Source organism: Amblyomma maculatum, chromosome 4 (assembly GCF_055883805.1).
Source record: "Amblyomma maculatum isolate TAMU_Amacu chromosome 4, ASM5588380v1, whole genome shotgun sequence".
Lineage (NCBI taxonomy): Eukaryota > Metazoa > Arthropoda > Arachnida > Ixodida > Ixodidae > Amblyomma > Amblyomma maculatum.
Window position 1 is genome coordinate 50411518 of NC_139347.1, and position 10886 is coordinate 50422403.

The 10886-nt window shown below is 44.1% G+C and overlaps 1 protein-coding gene across 1 annotated transcript in view; it reads left to right on the plus strand.

Annotated features, from left to right (window-relative positions):
- The window catches only part of LOC146190964 (carbonic anhydrase-related protein 10-like), a 61212-nt gene that overhangs the window by 43117 nt on the left and 7209 nt on the right, over nt 1–10886 (plus strand). Inside the window, exons 4-5 of the mRNA XM_084600262.1 lie at nt 738–804; nt 8059–8213. Coding sequence (XP_084456388.1) covers nt 738–804; nt 8059–8213 — 222 coding nt within the window. The remainder of the gene's footprint in view (nt 1–737; nt 805–8058; nt 8214–10886) is intronic.

The window sequence follows — 10886 nt, forward strand, 5'->3', positions numbered from 1 at the left end:
CAAAAGTTGGTCCCAACCTTGTGGATTGAGGAAGCATAATTTCTACAAGGACGTCTTGAAGCAAGAAGTCGCTAAGCCTACTGTGTACCCTGGATTGTCACTTAGTCGTTCTTGAGTGATACCTTCAAAACATTCCTAGCTCATGGTAAAACAAAATAGAGACGACGCAACGCTCGTGTCGTCTCTCGTTCTTCTGACGTGTATTTCGCGCTGCTTAAGTATTATTTCAAAGCAATTCTACCAGTTTTATGTTCACGTTATATTTGGTAAAGAAGTATGCCACCTGACCTTTTCCGACATCCCGCCCCTAGCGCAGGCAGTCGCTGCCGAACAGTCTATACACTTCTCAAGCAACCATATGCAATAAACTGCCTGCCAAATGGTTTATTTGTGTTTCGATCTAAACTAAAAGTAAACTCTACGCGATTAATGTAAACTATCCAACCTAATGAACAAATACTATTGATTCTACTCAATTCAGGGCGGCTCAATGAAAACACTGCAGGACACAGCTTTATTCCTGCAAACTGCCACATCATATGTTGCACAACCTGCACACATGCGCCGCTTTTCTCTATCCTTTCAGTACGATTCGCACATCGACCAACAGAGCACTTTACTCGTCATAGAATTTCGTTTTTTTTTTCATGAATTATTTTTGTTTTACTTTGTCCAAACAGTGCAATGATTGATGAAGCATACATGGTTTATATCATTCTGAATTTGTCCTGTTTCAGCTACGAGATGCCGCCAACGTAGAGCTTCGGCTTCTCACCAGTCAGCTGCTGCACTTGGCTTTTAAAGGTGAGCAAAGTGAGAGGCGAATGAAGTAGGTAACGCAAGAGTTATACAACACGAGCTTAAGCCACGAACAGCAACATATTTGCAATGTTAAACCTCCGCCTTACTAGCTCTCAGTAGGGCCATTTTTTTTACCTACACCGGCCACATCAGTGTAGCAAAACTATAATACCAAGATTAATGCTTCGCTAGACTAGTGTAGCTGGTGTAGGTTAAATGAATGGACCTAGTGACAAGAGCACTGGCGTCCGAAATGAAGATTACGACACATTTTTGGCATATGGTGATAGCCAGCTCGACAGATAAACGCGTGGCTCTTAATGTTCCCAACTTCGTTGTTGTTTCCTGATCGGAACACATAATGTCGTGCTGGTTGCCTGTTGTGATCAAAATCAATATTGAACGTATTGCTACTGTCGCTGCATTTTGCGTGCGGGGTGAACGCCGCCTGCTTCTGAGCTAGGAAAGCAACAGTTGTGCAATTGGTGGTCTGTGAGTTTCGTTTAATTTTGCTTGTTTCAGTTTTAGTGGTGTCAGTACAACCAGGGCGGGAGAACTAAGCATTTAGATTCATTGTATAGCAGGTCCATTGCAGGTCGATTGTATAGTAAGGTGGACTTTGGGCGCGTAATAGAGCTCAATTTTTAAACGCTTAGGACCTACGACTAATTACTTTTTATTTTTCAAATTTTAAGCGGCTAGGCTATATCACGAAATTAAAAGATCAACTTCGAAGGCAGGCCCATTTTTATTTTTTTAGTTTTCTGAATTGACATCGTAGTTCAATACTGCACGCCAGAAATGCGGCCAAACTTCTTTGAATTGGTTTTTTCACATTTCATATTAAGAAACTTTTGTCGCTACGCGAGGTACCGCCAGCAAAGTCCTGTTAGCTTACTCTGCATCCTCGGGTAGACAAAAGACGCTTGTAACAAACATACGAAATAAAAGAAACCTCTTTTTATAAACATTTATTGCGAAAATGTCAAATTAACGAGCTTTCGAACCCGTATGCTTCACGATCAGTACCCTGAACATTGCCGCGCTATGTCAGTGCACGTTAAAGATCCCCAGGTGGCCGAAATATCTCCGGGGCCCTTCACTACGGCTTCTCTTTCTCTCTCACCGCTTTCTATCCCATATTTCTTTCTTGCCTTAAAGCGCAGTATAAATCAATTATTATTATTACAATTATATAAAAAGCTTAATACCTGCTCGACTAATCAAAGTTCCGCCACTTGAGAAGTTCGGCTTCTTAGATAGCACTAATGCTTAACACGCAATGCACGCTTTACAGGGGACGCACACAGCAAAGTGTAGAATAAGTGCTGTTTGTTTTTTAGGAAATCAGAAGTGCAGAAAATGTACCACTCTTGGTAGGCCCCTTCACAATGTCGTGGTGAAATAATAATAGAATACGGGACTGAAAAAATTAGAGGAAATTAAGCTCCGCTTAAACTGATTATTATGTGAAAAAACACTGTAGATTTATTTATTTATTTATTTATTTATTTATTTATTTATTTATTTATTTATTTATTTATTTATTTATTTATTTATTTATTTATTTATTTATTTGTTTGTTTGTTTGTTTGTTTGTTTGTTTGTTTGTTTGTTTGTTTGTTTGTTTGTTTGTTTATTTATTTATTTATTTATTTATTTATTTATTTATTTATTTATTTATTTATTTATTTATTTATTCATTCAAATACCCTAAAAGCCCTCAGGGGAGGGTATTATTACATAGGGGGGACACACGAAGCACTTTGATAACACTTAGTTCAAAAACAGACAAGAGAAACAAAATACAAATACCATTTTAGAAGCACAGCAGAACAACACCAGATCTCGAATGGAAAAAGAGTAAAAATTCAAACAGTTGAAATTAATTATATAAAAACAACAAAAAAAACTGCTTACAGCGCAGATTTGGAATACAAAACATCTGAAATAAGGTAGCGGTATTCGAGGGAGCACAAAAGAAGGATTATTTACTCTATGTAATGTTAATCAGTGGTGTACAGAGACGCCACATTCTGATGTGAGCATGTAGCATTTTGTGAAATTTGTCTGGGTGAATCTCGGTGGCAATACTTGATGATAGCTTATTTCAGTGACTCATGGTTGTAGGTATGAATGACTGTGCGTACAAAGATGAATGGCACACCGGGCGATTGACTTTGTAGGGATGATCACGGCGAGGGAAAATGAGGCCAAGTGGCTGAAAGAAGTCGTCAGGCAAAACGTCGTGCAAAACATCGTTCTTAGGCATGGTTTTGCTCGGCAGTATATTATTGATAAACCGGCACAGGCTTAGGCAGTGTTTTACGCCTTTACTTGGTTCGGTTTTTTTGGGAGAAGAGAAAGACGCAGTACATATCTCACTTCTCGGTTGACACCTGCACTTATAATTAGCGGCATACGACTAGAGATAGATATGTCGTCGATTGAATACCTATCGCAAACTAGCCTGCAAATTGACTAGCAGACAGATACTAAATGGGACGCGAAATTGACACCCTCCCAGACGCTACGCTAAGAACGAGTGTAGTTGCCACTTGTTTCGGACACATTCTGCGGGCGCCATCATGAGCCAACCAGGGCATCTGCCTCCTTGAAAAGCACACGTATCAAGGCGGCTTGCCCGTTGAGTGATTTCGTTTTTTTAACCCAGGGCACTCGGTTAAAATTGACCTCTACAAATAACACACTCCAGTCATGAATTCAGTATCTAATATACGATACAATATATCGCAGACAGACAGTGATTGTCAAAATAGAACATGTCATCATGGGGTTAGTGTAAATTTTCTCCTAAAAGCTTTAAGAATAGTAGGGCTAAACACTTTAAAAATTAGAAGGGTTAAACGCTACTGAACCGAATATGGAGCGAAAGCATCAGCTGCGGGTGAGTGAGCGTTCTTCTTTTTCTTTTTCTTTTCCTTTTCCTACCTCTTTTTCTTTCTCTTTTCCTTCTTCTTTTCCTTTTCCTACCTCTTTTTCTTTCTCTTTTCCTTCTTCTTTTCCTTTTCCTACTTTTTCTATATTCTTCTTCTTTTTATTTTTCTTTTTATTTTTCTTTTCCTTTTTCTTTCTCTTCTTCTTTCTCTTCTTCTTTCTCTTCTTCTTTCTCTTCTTCTTTCTCTTCTTCTTCTTCTTCTTCTTCTTCTTCTTCTTCTTCTTCTTCTTCTTCTTCTTCTTCTTCTTCTTCTTCTTCTTCTTCTTCTTCTTCTTCTTCTTCTTCTTCTTCTTCTTCTTCTTCTTTCTCTTTTTCCTTTTCTTCTTCTTCTTCTTCTTCATTTATTTCCCTTGCACTTGAAAAGTCTAGTTCACGCATAATTCCCGCAGAATTTTGCATTTATATCGTGGCATCTGCATAGGCCTCCACTGGAGTCAGTCTGTACTCGAGGGATGTACTAGCGTTTTTTTCAATGCAGTGAGCACGTGCCACCGAGGCCACCCACTCTCTTGGACGTGGAGAGGACTATAGCAAAAACCACTCTATTACGAACTGTAGAGAAGGAGTGGCTGTCCGCTCTACCACTGCCGATGGAAGCGTCGGCATTGGTAGCACGGCGGCGGCGACGGCGGCGGTGGCGGGGACCACGTGTTGAGCTGCGAGATGCTTCCGCCGCCGGCGATGGGCAATCCTCGTAATTGGGCCGCGATCAGCGTCCTCGGAAGCCATCGGAGGCTAATGAGGCCTCCCCCTAATCGGTCGCGCGGGAGAAAAAAGCGGCGCGCACGCGCGTGGTCCTTCGGGGCCCACCGGCGCGAAGGGCGGGCCCTTGCAGTGAGATCGCTGGACGCTCGTTAGATGCCTTCTCTGGTGCCTCCCTTCGGGTGCATCTTGCCTTAGACGCGGCCTCGCTGTTCCGTCTTCTTTTTTTCTCCGCGTGGTACGTCTTGTCTGAGTGGAGTGGCGAGAGATGGATGTTTCGTGGACGGATCGCGATGAGCCATACTCTTAGGCGAGCCGCTGCTGCGCCAATTAAGCGAGATCACGTGAGGGCGTCGAGTGCGCCTCTGTATTGCCTCTATTCCGTCTTTGAAAGAGGTGGCCGAGAAAGTTTTCCTGGGCGGATGTGCGTGTGTGTGTGTTGGAGAGGGGGGGGGGGGGGGGGGGGAGTATGTGTAGCGGCCAATTCCAGAACATCCCATCAGCAAAAAACACATACAGCCAAGAGATGCACTAAGCTGATGGGCAAGTTTTGAGCTCGCGACCTCCGGGTACTTTTGCTCCCATCATAGGACTCAGGACTCAGCCGCTGAGTGGTGCCTATCGGCTAGATATATTATAGGACCGTTAGAAGTTGCTAGCATCTTCTTGCGCTTCACATCTCTCCCCTGCAAGTCTTCTTGTCAGAAGGAATACAAAGTAACTTCGTACATCATCCGTGGAAATGAGGTTTGTATTATAGAGAAAAGCAGAAAATTGAGCAAATCGGCGAATCGCATTCAATTTCGCATCAGCATAGAAGACGAAGAGATAGAAGAGTCCTGTGCGACTCTTCTACATCCCCGTTTTCTAAGCTGGTGCAAAGATTAATATGAAGATTATACATTTTTGCATCGTAAGTTACATCTAAAAGTCAAGTGATTTTCAATATGCACCAATATTATCTGCTCTAAATGTGGAGGAAATTGCTTCGCACTATAACACTACTCAATTCCAAAGCTTTTTTTTTTCTATTTCTGAAAATTTGCAAAGAGAAAATAAATATTTTGCTCATTGCGTAAATCAATAAACACAGCGATAGCTAACATTAACGGTGCAATTTTCTGTTTTATTTCCTCTCCCATTTTACCACCTTTCGCTATTTTACTTTTTATTTCCTTAAATGCTCCAGTAGTCCAGTAAGAGAGACTGCTACCGAGCCGTTCCTTTCCCTACGCAGGCGTGAAGTCGGCCCTCAATTGCCTCGAGCTAAGCTGTGCATCAAATGTGAAGTGTCAGCATCGCGAACAGACGATACTGCTACCTCCGAATGCCCTGGATAACTCCGCATGGCACAAATTTTCTCAATAGCGCATGTAGCTCAAAAGATGTTTTCGTGACCTGACTTTATTCCAAAGTGCCGAAATAAAAACACAAACGCACGTTATTCAGTATAACAATTTTGACGCAGCCCTTCTTTGCGCAGCGTTCAGTGTGGATCCTTTCGTTTCCAATTTAGCATTCGTCTACTAGAAAATTTAAAGGTCCATTTGTGATACGGATTCTAACAGGCGACATATGTACACCCTGCCAGTTATTTAACAGTACCGAACCATCGTCGACTACCTGGTGCAATGGCGCTGAGCCGAATCAAAGTGAAAATCGGGAAAAGAAACGAGCGTGGGCGCACAATCATTGCTCTCGAGCAAGTGTCGTCTGCTTGGCTGTTCTCATCCGTCGAAAGCAATCCCTCTAATCAAGTTTCATGTCCGAGTTCTGCGAACGCTTCTCCTATCTGCTGTGTGCTTATGGGTTTTATTGGTGCAAAAACGTGCAACATTCCAAATACTACACTTGTCCTCGGTTCTATATCTGAGTATAGTTTCGAGGGGGTATCGTTCAAATTAATTAATACGCCAAAATGTATTGTCATCGTTTTTTTTTTTACGTGTGTTTGTAGTTGTGCTGACATTGCCATCGATGACGTACCAACCGGCTCAAGTTTCACCAGTTTCGTGAAAGCGTTTTTCTCATGCAAATTTGTATAACTTTTTCGGCGCCATTTACTTACGGTATTTTGTTCTTTTTGTTTTTTAAAATTATTTCGTCTAACCCTTGCATTATTTCTCTTGTTTCTGTTTTCTTTTCTTTTCTTGTTTTTTTCCTGTTCTTGTTCGCATTGTATATTGAGTTTGCTCCCCCCTTATGTAATGCCCTCGGGCCTTTAAGGGAAAAATAAATGAAATGAAATGAAATGAAATCGGCAATTGATTGGGCCAAAAGTAACGATTGCAACTGGTTATTTGGCATTCTAAGTTGTTTATTGCAAATGTCTGTTATTTACGATACTAATCGCACTACATTGTCACGAACGAGGAGGAAGCGAGCAGAGGCGCGAGGAGGAGCGCTCGCGCTATCCCCGCGGGCATTCATTAAAATCGTCTCATTGTCATCGGTCGTCTTCTCTTTGTTCTCCAACTTGTCGCCCCGTAACATTTTTGTGGAGATGAGGGATACGCTCATCATCCCTCCTCATCCTGACCCGAAGCTTCGACGCCCTGCGTCTGCTTACGCCGGTAGGCAGCGGGTTTCTGGAAGGCATTGCCTGGCTGTTTCTCAGCCTGCCGGACTCAACGCGACCTCGCCGTTCAACCGTCCCGTCCCCCGCTCCGACCCTAAGACACGACGAGGAAAAAGCGCAGCCAAATGATCCCACCGACCCAAGACACCACCGACACAACCACAAGACATGAGGAGAGACCCGAACAGATGACCCCACTGACCAAGATGCCGCCACACATGAGGACATCACCACTGCCTCTGACAGCGGTGCGTTCCTGAGACTCAGCCATCGAACGCTGGTGATCTGCGGCCCGCTCACTTCCTGGGTCATGTTTCATCCGGTTATCACCGTGGGGGCAAGCCGTTGTCTTCTTTATTTTGTCTTCATGCATCACATATATCATGTCATGCATCTGTTCATCTTCGTCCTTCTTCCTTGCCCAAGATCGGGACTATGTCTCGGTGACCCTGGCTTGCCGTCCCGTAACGATATGCAGCAGATAAAAAGTTTCGGCAGCTTTTTGAGGCTCCGATTGATAACAGCCTATGTGCGCAGAGGCTGCTTCGCACTTATCAAAACAGCCTAGCAGACGAAGCTCACCGCAGCAGCAGGAATTGTGCCCTCGATTGTGCCGTGTCACCTATTGCGTCTTCTGGCGCAGCAGGACCGAGCAGTCGACGGTCGCGTGGTACTGTTGGTTATATTCCGAGCATTTTTCCATCACCTGGTTGATGGTATGGTTACGATCGATAGTAGAGTACCGTTTCCAAAAACCTGCAAAGAATTGGTCCGGTGTAAGTACCTCCAATTGTATACCGTTATTTCAAATGCAGGTGTCCACCTATAAGTGCGACAAATACCACGCCTTTTCTTTCCTCTAAAACTAAACCAAACTTGAGAAGTTCAACACTTTACCAAACTCTGTGTCAGTATCTCAGTGCTAAATCTCCAAATCAAACTGTGCCAAAAAAAAATGAAAAACAGTGCAGCAGCATTGGCGGAGCTCTGTTCCGCTCACTCTTCGACAAACCTACAGGCTCGCAGGTAGCCGTGAAGTCGGTGTCCATCCAAGACCTGCTTCCTGACACGGACAGTTACATGACCTACGAGGGTTCGAGCACGACGCCCGGCTGCGAGGAGACGGTCACCTGGATCCTGATGAACCGGCCGCTGTACATGACCCGGCAACAGGTGAGTCGCCTGATTTGCTCCAGCACTAGCGAAATTGAAAACAATTTCATATAGGCTTTGAGGAGACTTACCGTATACACCCGCCTTGAAAACGTGGTGAAAGGCGGCACTGGTGAAAAATATTACTTTCAGGTATATTGAGTGCATGGAGGTTTTTATTTATTTTCTTTTTTTGAAGGGGCTCTATCGAAATATCTCAGCCACTTTGTGGCAGGTGGCCAGTTATGGCTGCCGGTGGATTGCGCGACCCTCTTAGTAGCTTCCTGTGTGCAAAAGTACGGGGAACAAAAGGCTGGGTTAGAGCGGCTATCTGTGCCAAGGATCGGGGATTAGGAGGGCGGAGAGATTTAGGTAATTCACACACCAAGCATGTAGTATCTGTTTTGGGCTGTGCTAAAAGACTGCAGTAAAGTCGTATTTTCACTAATATTGGGTTTTATAACCTTTTGAATGCAGACGTACGCAGTTAGAGCGGCGATACATACTAGGTCCGGGAATCTCACGTCGTTCGTCGCAGTGTGTCACAACATTGAAGATCAAATTGTAGAACATTAGTTAGTTGTACGGTTTTCTTGCTTCTAGAAGTCTTGCATGGTTCTATAACTGAAGAAAGCTTTAAATTTAACCATCTAAGTTTTAGACTGCCCTTATCTGCTCCTTAGGTAAACAGGCACTCAGAGAGAGGAAAGCCGGTTGTGCTCGTCTGGTGTACCTACTATACGCCTAATAAAGCAATATATTTATGTTTATCGGGACCAAGAGCAGATACGCAATTATGACTTTGAATCTTTTTCAGGTACGCTCTCCTATGTGCGCTCGTTCGGGATTTTAAACGTTTTGTTTCAGTTCTTTAAATGGCTTGGCAGAAACAAAAAATGTTGGTCTGGCAACATCCAACTGTTTTCAATGTAGCGGCAGTTGAGCGGCAGCAAAAAATATTCGCTACGCCACCTTGAACTCAGCATCACCGCAGCCGTTAAAGACGGTATACTGAGCAAGCCCGAACAGGGCGGTTGTGTAATAAAATGCCCATTTAGCTCAAGAAGTGAGATAAAGAAGTACGAAAGTTGCGTGTCTTACATTAAAAAAATAACTTCCAAAGAAAGTCTCACTATGGGCTCTTTAGTACAGAGCATTTAAATGTTGACCGAAAGTAAACGATCATTTTTAAAGCGTCCTCATCGAAGCACTGAACGTTCTAACGGTTGGCTGTAAATGTGGTCAGACATTCTGCGCCAAGTGAATTATTTTTTTACCATTACTTTTATAGCTCTGAAATTAAACACGAAGTACCTAGGACCGTACTAGTAATCACTGACTGCCATGAGAATTTTTGTCTTGCTCTTCACCATCAGCATCTGCGTCGCAGCGAACAACGTGCATTTTATTCTCCCTCGGCGTCCACTGAAAACGGACACAGCTTGTCCGAGCGAAGGTTAGCGCATGCTGGGCTTATGTCATGGCGGGTAGCGTACTGGTTGCAAAGTTAAGAAGGCGAAGGTTCGGGCCCCTGATCAATCAGGGGCTGCGTTGTTTTCTTTGTTATCCCACGATGGGTAAAGAACAGTGCTTAGGCAGCCTCCTTCACTAGCTTTCAAAAAAATAAAAAATAAAACGTGGTTGATACACTTTTAAGGCTTAGAGAACAGCTCACGGGCGCCCGTTCCTGGCTTGAGCGACGTCGCTGTTGCTGCCGGAGTCGACGTCGGCTTAAACGATGGGCAGCTATAAGGTGGCTGAGGGGTCACCTTATTATAGTTTGCACTAGCCAGTCTGAGGTACAAGATTTTGCTCGGCCTGCCGCAACCCGCCATGATCACCGGGAGCACAGACGCCTCTGACAGTCTAATGAATGAATGACAATGTGGGGATCTTGAGGGACCTGTAAGCGCCCCTCGCGTCGCGCACTAGCCGATAGCCACTCGCGGCACGGCGCAGGACGAAGAAGTTGGCACTAGAGCGGCATCGTGAAGAGCCACAAATGCAAGCTTTAGTCCGAACACCAACGCTGTCAGAGCTGGCTCTACCTCGCCTTAGCTCCGACAGACCTCTTATCGATATCGCGTCCAACACATAGCCTTTAACAATACCGGAGACAGGGAACACCCAGTGGCCACCCTACAGCCAGCATTGCGAGATATGGTAAATATTGTGAACGGTACTTCAGTGGAGCCTGCAAAGTGAGGTAGGCAGAGGCGGAAGAGGGCAAGGTGAAAACATAAGGTGGAAAGCGAACGAGAAAGGTAAGCGGTGAGCATTGTGAACATTGTGAGCGAAGAATCCCAAGCATGCCTCTGACCTGTCGGAGTCGGCAGGTTACATGGATTTCAGGCATGAAGGCGGTACCTATTGCTACCCGAGAGCCAAGCTTCCAACTCGGAAGCTATCAAAAGGGAAGGTTACATGGAAATCGAACCCATGACCATCAGTTCCCAAGTCAGACATGAAACCTCTCGACCATGCACGAACGATTGGATTACTTGGTTAAAGCGAGGCTTTGTTTTCTAAGTCGTGTGGTCTGTCACATAGTGTGTTAGCTTAGAACTAGGTTATGTTAGAAATGTTTAGCGTATAGCAAAGTGTATGAACGTGAACTAAATCAGAATAGGCAGTCACAGATGGGAGTCATCATGCGGTCGTATCTTGCCTTTACAGGCGGAACTTAAGAAAAGC